Source organism: Halichoerus grypus, chromosome 2 (genome assembly GCF_964656455.1).
Source record: "Halichoerus grypus chromosome 2, mHalGry1.hap1.1, whole genome shotgun sequence".
Lineage (NCBI taxonomy): Eukaryota > Metazoa > Chordata > Mammalia > Carnivora > Phocidae > Halichoerus > Halichoerus grypus.
The window spans coordinates 177832672-177847773 of NC_135713.1; the positions used below are offsets into that span (position 1 = coordinate 177832672).

The following is a 15102-nucleotide window of genomic DNA, read 5'->3' on the forward strand; positions in this document are numbered from 1 at the left end:
AGGGGAGTCAGTGAGGCAAACCACGGGCAAACCGCATGTCAGCCAGCGTGCACGAGCATGTGCATGAGCTCACGCACACCTGGTGCACAGATGTGAGAGGGGCTCCAGATGTTCCAGTGGCATCTTCCCCGGGGGGGCAAGAGTGATGGCAGACAAGGGGCATGGGGGCGGGCCACGCAGCTGCTGCACGCAGATGCTCTGCCCCTCTGCTCAAGGACAGGACCACCCCGAGCAAGTGCGGGGGACGCGAGGCAGCGGGGAGGTCTGGGGACAGGCAGAAGCCAGGGGGAGTCCGCATGCTTTCACAGACTGCACTAGGCTGTTATGGGGACCAGTTATTTAGTCTAGCATTCACCTCCCCCGGAGCGAGAACAGGACACTGTCAGGCTAAGAGACGGCAGCACACAGCATGTCCGTGGTAAACAATTTATTTTTCTACCTCAGTCGCTTACAGGGGGGAAAAAATAAAACGTCATTAGGGAGCAGCACAGATGAACTATTTACAGAGATGAAGAAAATTCACAATGGTTAAAACGTGGGTGAGGCGAGCATACTAAGACAAGTTCACCAAAGCAAAGCAATTCATAGCAGAACAAAATAAAGTGGGGGTGGGGAGGGTAGCCATACAGAATTATTAAAAAAAAATAGCACTCATGAAAAAGGCTGCAGGAAAATAACAGGAAACTAACCAATGATTACATCAAGCATCTTTAATGAGATGAGCAAAACCACACTGGTTGGGTCTCAAGGACAGTGACATTCGAACAGATGGATTTGCTCACATCAAATGCATCCAGTGGAAGCACACGGGTCACTTCTCACAAACTATGAACGTAAACAAGGGGGTGACTCTCAAAGGCGCTGCTGAGCTGTACTTCACGAATGCAAGCCCGTGGGGCTATTTCAAACGGGGGAGTGGAGGGGGTCGGGACCAGGGGAAAAGCAAGCCCTTCTCGGAGTGACTGATCATCGGGGGTGCCAGCCCGATCTGGACCGGCCCCGTGTGTTCTGTCCCCTGCTACCCTGGCGGGCCCAGAGGCCCTGATCCCAGCAGTGACTGCAAGGCCAGTATGGACGGGGTGCTGGGGAAGGAGGGGCTGGCGTGGGTCTGTGGCCATGGTAACTGAGATGTAGCAGTGCCCTAGTAAGGACACCAGCCCTTCTCCAAGTCACGTGTGCTTATTATTATGGTTAACGGCCACGGAGGGCCTGGCCCCCAAACACAAACATAACCAGATTATGATGGTTTTCCAGATATAGTTTTTCTTCCAGATGACGTTTTTCACGTTAGTATTTATAGAACAGGGGTGTGTGTGTGTGTGTGTGTGTGTGTGTGTGTGTGTGTGTGTGTGTGTGTGTGTGTGTGTGTGTGTGTTCGTTCACTGTTGGTAATGTCCACCACAGGACACGGGTGCTCAAAGTCACACATCCCCAACGCCTGTGGGCCGTCACCAGCACTAAAAGCTCACCCCATGAAATGCCCCAAGAAGCCTATTTGGTCGCTATTTAAAATAATCTGATGTCTGTTTCCTGGATTCCCCTGAGGAGGCTCTACAAAGTTTGTGAGAAGTTTCCCTCTGGCCCCGTTACATTCCAGGTGGGGGTGGGGTGCAGTGGGGTGGGGCAGGGCAGGGGGGTGGGGGGGGACGTTCACAGTGTGTACAAGAAGCAAAATGGGAAGGGACTATAGAAGGAAAAAAAAAATTTTTTTTAACTGAGTGAAGCAATGAGGACATGAGTCTTTTCCAAGAATTAAAAATGAGAAAAAGAACATTCGTTCAAACAGGCAGCTAGGACAGGCTCAGTGGACACTGAGAGCAGCTGGGGTGGCCCCGGCCGGGACTGTGTCCTCTCTCTAGTAATGGTAGCAAACCCCAGTGTGTTATGCCTCTCTTAAGAGCTAGTTGATAAAAATTATGTCTTGTGAAATCGGCAAATAGTCTGCAAAGTGAAATAAGAACAGAAATTAACAGATTAAACTGAAATGAGTCCGGAGGGGGGGGAAAGAGAGGAAACAGGGGAGGCCACCAATGAGGATCATAATTATTTGAGCCCCAGTATTGATCCTGGGGGGGGTCAGGGTGGGAGTGCACGCGGTGGACACCTGGGCCTGGGAAGAAGGAGCCACTTCCATAGTGGTGGGTCGTCCCTCAGTCTTTCTAGAAAAGAACCACTCCTCACTCTAACAATTATCCATAGATGTCGAGTCCTCTTTATCGGAGCATCTCATTTAATCGCATTAACCCCTAAAGGTGGGCGGAGGCAGGCACTGGTTCGCCTCAGCTGTGCGGCCCAGGAGAGGAGGTGGGTATTCACAGAGAGGGCCTGCGCAGGGGAAACCCCGGGCCCTGGGTCCTGACAGGGGACCCCGGGGACGTGGGCTGTGAGTGAACACCCACAGGATGAAGAACCTTAGCAGCTCTCGGGAGCCTGGGCGTCCTGGTTAGTGCTCACACTGCCCCACTAGGATGGGTCCAGAGAGGGGCTGGGAGGGGTGCAGCGTCCACACACACTGTGAGAGACTGGAGGTGGGACGTGGGTGAAGTGGTACACAGTGAGGACACGGAAAAGAAAGATCACAAAGCAAAACCTCAGGGCAGTCTGGTGGGGACAGCTGTGCGGATGTCACCGGCTCAAAGGACCCCAGGGTGCGGGGAGAAGTCAACCGGACAGGGTGAGCAGAGGGCAGATTTGGGCCACCCTCTGCTGGGCCGTCCCTCTGCACCCCAACCTCCTCCTCACCAGACCCTCCAAAACACTCCTTATTGGCACGGGGCAAGAGATGGATGTCAGAATGTTCCAAAGCTCCCCTGACTCAGAGACCCTGGCCCGGGCTGGAGGCTCCAGGCAGGGTCAAGTTTGGTTTTTGAGGGGAGCCACCACGTCATGAGCTCTTGACTGGAACACCATGGGGGACTGCTTGGGGACAGCGGACAGAGTGGCAGCCAGGTCCAGCCACCGGGCCACCCCCTTCCCGGCCTGGGGCTACTCCACACACTGACCCTCCCTAACGGCACGTGGCCTCACTCTTATGGCCACTGACAGCCTCTTTGTGGCCATCGGTGAGGACATATAAGAGACCTCCAAGGTGAGAACTGGAAGGATGGGGAATGGAGAATCTGATGGCTGGGGGAGGAGAGAACAGCCACGTCTCACGGGTCAGGGAGCCCCCGTCCAGACATTTTAACGCCCCATTCCTGCCCTAATCAAATCCAGCTGACTGCATTGAGCTGCAGGAGCTAGTGACCGTGACAAACAGGCCCTGGACATGGTCACTCCTAGCCCACGCCAGGTCCCTCACACCCCTGCTCTGTTCCCAAAGCCTTGGCTAAAGGTGAAGGGCTGGGCACAGCTGGGAGACTATCTCATCCTACCCAGCCTTGGTTGGTCACTCTTGCATCTCTGTCTTGCATACATGTCTGCTGAGGACAGATCCTGAAACACAGATCCCTGAGACAGAGCCCTTAGCATGAATCCATTTTGTCACCCCCCAAATTATTCCATGTTAGGATCCCCCAACTCTCCCTGCCTGGGACTAGTACTGCACCAAGGGGGCAATGGCAACCTGATTGTGAAGGGAGGCAAGCCACACCAGGTGTGCAGAGCGGCATGGTGCTCTCAGCGAGCCAGGACGGGAGCCTATATGTCTTCTTGTACCCTGGTGAGGAAGCCAGGGGAGGGAAGGAGACGAAAGGCTTTCCTAAAACTACCACCAGCTTCTGGGCTGAGGAGGACGGGCAAGAAATGAATAGGGACGATGACATGCCAGGCCTCCCTGGGAGGGACAGTATGTATGCATGCATGTGTGTGTGTGGACCATGCACCGCCCACCTCTTTATGCTCCAGAATGGTGCCATCCAACAGAACTTTTGTAGAAATGTTCCACAGGCTGTGCTAACAGTAGCCACTAGCCACGTGTGGCTGCTAAGTGAAGCGTGGCTAGTGTGACGGAGAAACTGGAATTTTCATTTGACTTCATTTTCATTTAAATCTGAATTATAGTAGCTATGTGTGGTTAGTGGGATCGTCCTGGACAGATGGACGCTAGAGAGAGGAACGTGGGAGTTAAGAGCCAGACCACCTGGGTCTAAATCGTAGCCCTGCTCCTTGCTGCTAATGAGCCCTGGAACAGGGTTTTCTACCTCTCTAGGCCTCGGGGTCCCCATCTGTACATGGGAAAACCTAATGGAGGGGCAGACGTCTCTGGTCGTAGGGCCCACTGTCCTGCTTCAAGAGCCCCCCCACCCAGTGCAGACGCTGGCCCCAGGGGACACGCTCATGGGGGAGTCTCCCCCACTCACACTCCCCCATCTGGAATGGCTGCTACTGTACCTGCCTTCCCTACCCCTCACCCCCACAATCGGAAGGGTGCACAGACCCCAGGGACTATCCTGCCCAAACCCCCTGTTTACAGAAGACAGAGATGAGGCCCCGAGATATTGGGTGACCTGCTGTGGCCATGGGCAAGAGCCTGGGGCTTCCGCTGCTGATGGAGGATCTGTGCCCCACCGGGCATGGCTCTAAGTGCCCCAAATGCTTCCTGGCCTCCTCTGAGTCACCCTTACCCCACCCCAACACTCAGTCAGAGGTGTGCAAATGCTGGGTGAGCCCCTCATGCACCTCTCCCTGGCCCTCCTCCCTGGCTTTAGGACAGGATCCTCTAAGGGCCATGCCTATGCTCCCTGGGCCTCCAAGGCCTCTGGGTCCAGGCAGGGTGACCAACCAGGAATGAAACTCTCCTGGAAGCCCAGCTTCTGAGGGAGCCTCCTTCCTCAGCAGAGAACCCAAGAGGACAAAACTCCATTCCTAATGCCTTTTCTAGAAACTCCAGCTGTCCTCTGTACACACACACACCCAAGCACCCCTGCACCCCGATATATTCTTGTCTATACTCCACATTTGGGAAAGGCTGGCTCACCCCTTCAGGGGACAAATAAAGCCCCATCAACATTGCTTCCTTCAGCACCCTTCCCCCCACCCCTGTAAGACCATGCCTGCCCTTGCTGCCACCTCAGGTGGGGGTCCCAGGCCCCCCAGCTACGTGGGAGCTGTGGCAGCCTGGGCACGAAAGCAGGCATTGTTGTGGGCTCTGCCTCGAGTCTCTGACGCCTACACACAGGGGAGGGTGAATCTACACCCCCCGACCCAGGACAGCAAACCCAAACCCCAACAGCACACCACAGTTACACAAAGAAGGGCATCGAAGCCAGGGCTGCCAGGCAGAGCTGGAGGAGGGGAGGGAGGAAGCAGGAAGGTAGGTAGCTGGGAGGGAGACGGGGGATGAGGGAAGCAGAGGGTAGGAGTCCAGTCCAGTGAGAGAACCTGTAACAGGCTCCAGACAAAGGAGGGTGGGCAGAGGGAGGGCTCCTGACTCAGCGCTTTCCCTTCCCCCGAAGGCTGCCACTCTCAAATACCCGGTACCGAGGCGGTACTTCGGTTAATCAGACACTGTGCTGCATCCTGCCCCCGGAGTTCAGTGGATTTGAACTTCAGCACCTACAGGTCATTTCCTGAATGCATATGTGTACGAGCTGTGTTCTCTTTAGGGATCCTCCCGCCTCCCCTCCAATGCAGCCCATCTCCTGTGCTTCCAAAGCCCCGGGAGACAAAGACACTCACCTGGGAACTGATAGCCATAGCTAGGAGCAAATCCAGGGTAGCCGCGGCCATAGGTTGCCACGAAGTTGGGGTAGCCTTGAACACAGAGAGAAAGATCACATGGGCGTTAGTATAGCTGCTGCCTCAGCCCTGGGGTGAAATCCCAGGGAGGGCAGAAGTGAGGACAACCTGGGTTATTTTCCCACACAAAATGATTCGTCTCCCGTGAGGGTCTTTACCCAGGGCTCGGGTCCCCTCTTTCCTGTGGCTGGGGGCACTGCTGTCAGCCTGCTGGTAATTAACCTATATTTGGGCAGAGAGACCCCCAAAGCCCACGCACTTTCTGGAACCCGCAGAGTAAATGCCACGCGTTAGCACCAAACAGAGGGCCTGTGCCTGGCTCTGACATTTGGAGAGCTTACTCTGAATGTACTTTACCTTAAAGCTATTGACAGTAGGAGATTAAAGTCCTTGTAATGCCTCCTCCCGAGGCAGCAGACAGAGGTGCCCGCACCAGACAAAGCGGGAGCACTCAGGGCTCAGAGTTGTGGGGCAAAACTCAGGGCTGACCTTGCACTTCTAGAAAGCCACTGTGCTTAATGAGCCCTGGCCCAGGGGAGGCAGGGTCCCGGGGGGCCTGCGTCCAAGCACAGGTACTCCACAGGGTGCCAGCATCTTCCCAAGCGCCCCCCCCCCCCCGACCATGAGGGACTGGTTGGGTTAAAATGTGCTCCAGGAAGCATGGCCCAAACCCAGAAGCCTCACGCCACACATGGTAACTAGCAGGCGCTTCACAGCGAGCGTATTTTCCACATGATCTCAACAGATAACCCAGGGGGTGATCTGTTAACCGTGGGCTGCCTGTGGAAATGGCTGCTGGGCTAGGCATGAGGAAACTCTGGCATGTTCTGCTCCTGGTGTGGCCCTCTGTGATCTAGTATGAAACCCCCAGTGAGCAGTCCCTTGGCTCTCAACCCTGCATTGTGCTCGCTCAGGCCACTTCACCATTTATGTCCCTGCCTCTTGGCTCAGGTGACAGAGAAGGCCGGTGTGTAGCCCTCTTGGACTGATTCTGCCAGCCCCAGGGGACCCACGGGTCCCCCCCCCCCCCCCCCGCTCCCATCCCACCAGGCTCACGCTGCCTCCATCCACTCGGTGTGTAGGAGTCCCAGTACATTCATGCTCTTCACATACCTCCACGGCCAACCTCCCGCCACCACCATCACCAACCAGCCAACCACCACCAACAGCTGGACTTTTGCTTTGACCTCCGAGGTGGATATTTGTGGTTGTTTCTTCCCAGTCCCTGAACCCCTTCTCTGAGTTTGAGTCTTAGAGAGAGGCCTGCCTCCCATCCTGGAAGCAGAAGAGGGCCCCCTCCTGCTCTCTCTGAGCCAGGCAGCGGGAAAGCAGGTTGCGAACCTGGGTTTGGCCCAGGGAAGTCCTCCTTGGATCCACTGCTGAGGCTAATGGGGCAGAGGAGGAGACAGTGATTCAGAATTTATTCTGGTGCCTTTAGCATGAGCCCAGCACACAGTGGTGGCAACAGGGGACCCCCCTCGACCAGGTCATTCCTAGGTTGTCCCTGGGTCACGGCTGTGGCTGACCACCCACCTCCCCAGTTACTGCCTAGTCTCCAGCCTTCTTGGCAACTCTGTGAGCTGACGAGCCCCTTCCAATCATCTCCTTTTTCGCTTGCAGCAGCCAGAGCTGTTTCCGTGGCTTGCCACCAAGATGCTGGTAGAGAGTGGCTTTGATGGGTGGGGTCTGTCAGAGTCTTCCTGCGCTCCAGCCACAAGGGCAGCAGCTCGAGACAGCCACGGACACCCCCCAAATACGGGCTCTGGGGTCTCATCACCCGCGTCCCGAGTGCACGTGGGTACGTCGCAGGCATTTTCTGACCTGCGGTGAGGGCTAAAGGAAAAGGATCATTCATGCAGTTCCATCTCGGGTGCCCTCGGGCATTGTGCGTTCGTGTTGGCAGGTCTTCCTGCTGCCTGTTCACAGAGCTCATATGCCGTAGAGGCCCAGAGATGGGACCCACCTTTCCTCACCTGCCCATGCATGTTTGTGTCATAGCCTCCGCTTGACCAGTGGATCTGTCATCGGACCGAGAAGAGAGGCTTGCTCTTGTGGGTGTCAGGAGACGTGGGGTCCAGGCTTGCCTCTGTCCCAAGGCCATGACCTCTGCGGGGGGGGGTTCTTCCTCGTCCTCTGACAGCTTGAGTCTTGCCATCTGTACAAAGCTCTGTGGGTCCCTTATAGCATTCTCGACTGAGACTCCCCGTGGCTCCCTTCCCTTCCCGTTTAGCCAGAGCCTTTCTAAACGTGCAGTCACAACTCACTGGCCGACTGACCCGTTTCCACGTCAAAAGGGGCCTGCGTCTGCTCCTTCCGGGTGCGCTGATCTCCCGGTGCCCGGGGTCTCCCTGGCACAGGGCCGCCCACTCAAGCGGCATGACCGCACGGCTTTGCTCTGACTGCCGAGGAGCAGGCTATCCAAGGGTGACGCTCAGCTCTGGCCCCCCGGTGGGGAAAGAAAGGGACAGACGGACGGAGAGGAACGGGGGGAGCCCAAGAGGTCTTAAGTGGACTCACGCACACTGGCTTCTTCCCTGGTATTTATTTCATGGCTAGCCAGCTCAGTTCTCTTCTGAATTAATCACCCGCTCTCAAATCAGATCTTTCATGACTAGATTTCTTAAACCATTATTTCAACACTATTGATAAACGGATTATATGCAAACAGCCAAATCACCGCTGCCTAGGGCCTTTCCTGGTGAAAAATGACTCCTTTGCTTCTAACTTCAGCACTAGGGGTCTGGAATATTTTAATCTGACAGCAGAAGTGTAGGCCCATGTGTCACCTTCAAGCCTCCCTCGGGGCGGGTGGGATGGAGAGGGGGTGGGACGCCCAGCCCCTCCCTGACTCCGGCCACTTTCTTCCTGGCACATGTGACAGTCTTCGACAAGAAGGAAGACAAGCATGGTCGAGTTCACCCCAATTTGGGGCCTCACCCCAATCTTCCTGGACATGTCGATATTGTCTCCTGCACAACAAAGACGAGAATTTGGCATCTGCTGGAGTGGGGTATCTGATCTCCAGCCCCCATCACGAACATCCTCTGGGTCAGGCAGATGAAATCATAAATTTATAATACAACATTACTTCAATTTTCCTCTTCATTTACTGCTGTGCAGCCCAGCTCTGCTCGAACGGCTCCCAGCCCCAGCCACACAGGGAAATTGGCTGGCTGCATATCAATAGCACATTACAGCAGACCGATGTGGATGCTCCATCAAGCCATATTACAGCGAGATGACCCAGCCGCCGCTTCCATTAGTAGCTGGGCCCCGCCCGCACTGGCCACTGCCCAATTTATGTGCTCCAGTACTCTGGACTCCTGATCAATCCCACAGTAATTATCTCTTGTCACTAAAGGAAAAACTAAGCCTGCTGCCTGGCTGACCACCTTTCTGGCAGATTGGCTTTCCGTTGTGGAAAAAAAAAAAAGGAACTCAGAAAACAACTACTCGAATTTGCCAGTCAGATCATTTCAGGGCCCCCTTTTGGGGTTGCTGGCAGAGTTCTCAGAATCGTGGTTCTCGATCCTTGCTCCAACTCTAGGAGATGCTGGCTCTAACCCTGAAAAATGTCTGCATTCTAGGTGGGTGCATGACTCATCCGCTCCCAGGCTCCGTGACTCAGCTACTCAGTCATGGAAAATTGCTCCCACCAGGCCCCCGACTTGAAAGGACAAGAGACAAGGGCTGTTTATCCAGGGACCTGCCAGAGTGTGACATATATGCCACGTGGTATGCAGAGCACTGCCCGGGGCGCCATGTTGGCTCCATGAGGGATGCATCCAGATGCAACACCTAGTGCCCAGAGCCCCTCCCAGGCTGGGACGGGAAGGCCAAAGTCTACCCAGATGCTCGGACCCCAGAGTCATTCTGAGCCGTAGGAGCATCTTCAGGCCTATGCTGTCCAATTTAAATTTAAGTCTAAACTACGATGAAACCCCCAGTTCCTCAGTAGTATGAGCCACATCTTAAATGCTCAGTAGCCACATTAGCTAGTGGCTACCATCTTGGGCAGTGCAGACAGAGGCCCCTTCTACCACCACAGAAAGTTCTGGTGTACTGTGTTGTCCTAGACGGAAACTGAGGAGCTGAATTTTGAGTTTCCTCTGTCCACCAGGAAACAGCTGAACAAACGGAGACCTCCTTGGGAATGACCTCAACAGGTACTTTGGGGAAAGACAAATCCCCGTTGAAATTACAAATGAGTCTAGACATGCAGCTCTACAATCAGCCCATCTCCTTTTGATCTGTTAGTGCATACCAGCAGATCACATATCCTCATCTCTTCTAGATGATTTTTTTTTTTTTTTTTTATTTGCTTTCATTTCAGAGGGGTTTAGTGTCGGGAAACACTGGGTCAAGACTTCACAGGGACTTCTCAGTAGGAGCACTGGTAAGAATGCCTCAGGCTTTCTTCAGCTGGTCTACAGAGTCCCACTATTTCCGGGCCTGCAGGGTGAAGCTTTCCTTCAAGGCCTCAGCAGTGAGGTATTTCTCTACCAGTGGTATCAAGCATGTTCAGTAGTGTGTGCCCAGCTGGGCCAAGACAGTTTAGAGGCAGTAGGACTATGTGGCTGAGGGCAGAGTAGGCCAAAAGGACTAAATATATCAATAATAATCACATTTGCTTTTATTAAGTCCACTTTCATGAAGAAAAAGAGAGTCTAGGGCACGAGAGAGCAGAACAAAGTCTGAAGGGCTGCAAAAAGACCTTTCCAAAGGTCTTCGCTGATTTTCGTTTTGTCTAGCTCGAAGGCAGGGAGAGCTGGTCTGAGGAGGCCCCCTCCTCTTCTCTCCTACATTCTTTTTTAAGGAATTCCCAAGTGGGCTGATTATTCTACGACTCTGTCAAAGGCTGTGAAAGCTAAAACCAAAACAGCTGTAGGTTTCCTCCCAAGGATGGATGCAGCCACATCAAGAGAGATCAAGCAAACATAACTGTGTAACTATATGCTCGTCAGCCTCCCTTTGACGAGACCTCCCCAAAGTATGGAGAAAATCTTAAGGGATATTTAAAAATTAGTTTCACAGTTTCCAAGTCATTTACAGACCAGCGTTACCTGCTGTCTCACTAGAACGTCAGCTCCCTGAGATGCTCTGAGGCATCCTCAGCGCTTAGAACAGTGCCTGGCCCTTAGCAGGTGCTTGGGAAATACTTGTTGTGAGAATGGACTGAAAAGCTTTAATGGTGTATAGTCTCACTTCGAAAAACCTGTCCAAGTGTTAGACATTTTTCTGCTCTTCCGACAACAAAAATTTACAGCACTAAACCTTTATTTCATTAATGAACTTTTAACAAACATTGTTCTGCGCTGAGTTCGTCAACCAAACTATGGCTGATGATGATCGCGGTGATGACATGGACAGGTGACGGGTGATGGTGGCGATTCCAGGACAGATATGCACCACGGACGGGGTGACCCAGGTGACTTGTGGGGACATGTCAGGCCATCCCCACCCTAGCAAAGGATCAGATGCCGCCCGGGGCGACCACTTTAGAAGGAAGAAGCAAGAAGCAAGGGCTTTGGTCTCAGGATAGGAGATGGCACTCTCCTCGCCCAGAGTATCTAGAGTATCTAGAGGCCCAGGATGCCAGGCTCTGCCAATGGGAGAAGCCGAGGGCAGCGTCAGGAGTCTCCAGTCTGGCTGAGGAGGTGAGAGGCCAGCCAGGCCTTGAGACTGTGTGTTGGGTTCCCTGGGTGCTATGCCCGCTTCACCCCTTCTGCCTGGACCTTGAGCTGAGCTGGTTCCTGGCCGGGGGCATATTTTGGGAGCTCTCAGGAGGCCCGTCTCAGCAGGTGCCTGAAGGGCCTCACCACTGTGGCTGGGGACTCAGGAGGCCCGGCGGCTGATGAGGCCTGGAGCCCAGCGCACAGATCACAGAAACTCAAAGATGATCCAACTCCTTGGGCTAGGGGTCTGAACGGAGAAGGCAGCAGATGCCACAGCACAAGCCACACCTGCGGGTCCGGCTGTGTTCCTGGCCGCTGGCAGGAAGGGATGCCCCGTGGAAGGGTGTTGGGCACTTGCTCAGGCGGGAATGCCTCGGGCTCCCACGGCTTTACTAAGAAGAGCTCCCAGTTTGAGTATATCCTATTGTGTTTTGTTGATCGGAAGACATACATTTTTTTCACATCTTAACGTCTCTGAAAGGAGCTCTATCTCACAGTCATTGTGGTAAGAAAGCCTTGGTCCAGTTTAATTAACAGCATCTGTATCTTTCTTTCTGAATGTCTGTACAAAGAGGCATTTCACCACCCACAGCACCTTGGATTTGACGAAATACAGTGCTGGCGAGGCCCGAGATGGTTTCATTGATCCTCAAAAACCCCATGAAGTGAGAGTGTCCCACATCCCTATCTAAGGACGGGGTAACTGAAGGACAGAGCTGTTGGCACTTATCCCAAGTCATGCAGCTCAGGGGGCGAGGAGTCCAGATCCCCTGGTTCTGAAGTCCCAAGCCCTCCCCACTGGCTTACATAGCCCCCACCTTGGGGGAAGCTGGCCTGACACCATCAATTCCATCTCAAGGGCTCTCCGCTTGACTGGAGGAGGAGGAAAGCCTCTGTGACATGAGTGGGGCTGGCTGGGGTCTGGGGGTTCTGCCTGGTGGCAGTCTCAACAGAGCTACATGGGCCAAAGGCAAAAGCCTTAAGCAGCAGGGCTGTCAGTGGGAGGGGGTGGCCTGGGAGAGGTTATCACTCAAGGACTAACAGATTCACCACAACATTTTTAACCAACAATTACTTCTTTACTGCAGCTCAGAGAAGTCATGACTTCAACCATGAGAGACAGGGAAAAAGCGGGGGCAGAGGAGTAAGCACCTGCCATTCATCACATATCCATCCCTCAATAAACAGGAGCCAATCGGATGGCACCTGGAGAAATACATGGACCACATGGGTTTGCCTACCACCAGCCGGGGTCAAAGCCCATCCTGGAGGCTCTGAGCCCAGCACTCCTCCTCACACACGCCCTGCAGGAACCTGGCCCCTCAGCCAGGCCAGGGGGCTCTCAGTGTTCCCCACTAGGATCCTCGCCTTCCAAGGCTAGTCCTGTCTGGACCACTCTGAGCTTGCTCATCCTTCTTAGCATGGCGAACAGGTCACCTCCTCAGGGAGGTATTCCCTGATTCCTCAGTCTAATTTCCACTCTTCATGATGTGCTCTTAAAGCACCCCCAAACTCTATTATGACTAACTAGCTATCTGTAGGATTAACTGTTAGCTGTTGTCACACTCACTAGACCACAAGCTCCAGAGGGCAGGGACCACATCTGCCTTGTCAAGCACTGTCTCCCCGTGCGAGCCCAGGGCGGGGCACGCACACAGCAGGTGCTCAAAGCCGACTGCCGGTGAGCACCTCCTGCATTCAACAAAGCCTCCCTGCCTTGGCTCCCATTATGAAACCACTGGGTGCCCTCTGTTCAGGGATCTGAGCTTGGGTGTCTGTAGAGATGTGGGCCCCTGGCCCTTGCTTGCAGTCTGGGGCAAACAGAACTGCTGCACCTGTGCTCTCTGGCAACTGACATGAATGAGCTGGCTTCGCTGTATACCTCTGCTTCCCCCTGAAGAAAACAGGTCATTCCTCCCAGCCTGCCAAGGGCATCAAGTTAGATAACTCCGAAAGGCAGCGGCACTTCCTGAAGATCTGATCCTAAGAAGGTTCCCATTTTATGCCCCAGGGCCTTCATACTCACCGTTTAAAACTCAAGACTCCAAAAACTGGCAGGAGGCAACTCTCTTAAGATTTGATTTTAGAATTTACAACTATTAATTAATTTGGAACTTCTCTTGGTATACACCATATGGTAAAGACCACATACAAATTACTTTTGAAGCAAGGGGTAGACAAGTGTCTCATAGTCAATCAGGAGATAATTCCCACTGATTTTTATTTATTTTATTTTATTAGAGAGAGCATGAGCAGGGGTGGGGGGAGGGGGAGAGGGAGAGAGAGAATCTCAAGCAGGCTCCACGCTCAGTGCAGAGCCCGACGTGGGGCTCGATCTCACGACCCTGAGATCATGACCTGAGCCGAAATTAAGAGTCGGACACCCTCCCACTGATTTTTAAAAGTAACTTCTTTATAATAATTACACTCTTACACAGAAATACGTTTAGTTTAGGTGCTTTCACTTTTTCTCTCAACAGGTGCATTCCTATATACCACACTATTTCATTACTATAGCTTTGTGCTGTGTTCTGCTATCTGGTCAAACTAGTCTTTTCTCCTTTTTCTTTTGAAAACATTTTCTTATCTATTCTCATGTGTTTCTGCTTCCAGATCAGCGTTAGAATCATTTGGCCAATGCTTAAAGAAGTAAATAGGAATTTCCAATGAAACTCAATTAAACCTAAAACATTAATTCGAGAAGAAGTAATATTTCTGCCACTTTTAGGATTCTCGTGGCATCTCTTTCCATTTCTCAAAGTTCCTCAAACTAACTTTACTGGCCCTTGTTATTTCCTTAGACAAAATAGATACAATTCTTTTTAAGAATGTGTAACACCAAGAAAAGTTTCATACATTTCAAATGGAGCCAGGAATGATTTAAAGAACTGCAAATCTGAAAATACATAAAGAGCTTATCAAACAATATAGAAGGGGGACTCATCGCCAAACCGAATGAAAATCCATTAAAACCAGACAGATCATGTGCCTGAATGGAATTTTACCATTAACTACCATTTATCCCATTTAATTAGTATTTTCCCGACACACAATAACTCGCACTAAAATACCGCTCTCTCGCCTTGAAATTTCTAATTATTGTTGCGACCCACACCATTACGCCTCTTCTCTGCTTTCTCCATTTTTCATGCCATTTCAGTGGCAAGATTTTCAATTATCTACGCGGGACGGACAGAGATACCTTTAAAGAAGGGGCATAATATGTAACTTAATTTCTCTAAAAGCCAGGAGAGATCATTTTTCGTCAGAACAAAACACACTTTGTCTTTCATCATCATTTTTTTTTTTTTTTTGGCAAATAAAGAGTAAAACAGGCCATTTAAAACATCCATTTAAATGCAAATTCTGATATCCCGAGAGAAAAATGTTAATCATTTAAACAGACAGGATTATAGCCCACCCTCTTCACTACCTCTCCTCTCCCAAGTTTTAGAAAATGGAGCCTCAGCCCACATGCGTGAAGCTAGTCAGGAGTCCTCAGGTTTTTCAGAACACCCTACCAGTAGAGAGGTATGAGGCAGAGGGCTGCCTTTTTCTCCTTCCGAAGAAGGGAGTGGAGAGGAGATAAAATAATATCAAGTACCCCTATGAGCCAGGCATGGGACAAGATGATTATCTATCTATCTATCTATCTATCTATCTATCTATCTATCTACCTATCTATCATCTATCTATCTATCTATCTATCTATCTATCTATCTATCTATCTATCTATCTTTGTAATGGT

The 15102-nt window shown here is 52.2% G+C and overlaps 1 protein-coding gene across 2 annotated transcripts in view; it reads right to left on the reverse strand.

Annotated features, from left to right (window-relative positions):
* Window positions 1–412: 412 nt before the first annotated feature.
* Window positions 413–15102, reverse strand: part of MSI2 (musashi RNA binding protein 2) — a 339416-nt gene continuing 324726 nt past the window's right edge. For both annotated transcript variants that reach the window (XM_078064887.1, XM_036106012.2), the window contains 2 exons: window positions 5620–5694; window positions 413–1941 (listed from right to left, as the gene is read on the reverse strand). In XM_078064887.1, coding sequence (XP_077921013.1) covers window positions 1915–1941; window positions 5620–5694 — 102 coding nt within the window. In that variant the 3' untranslated portion in view covers window positions 413–1914. The remainder of the gene's footprint in view (window positions 1942–5619; window positions 5695–15102) is intronic.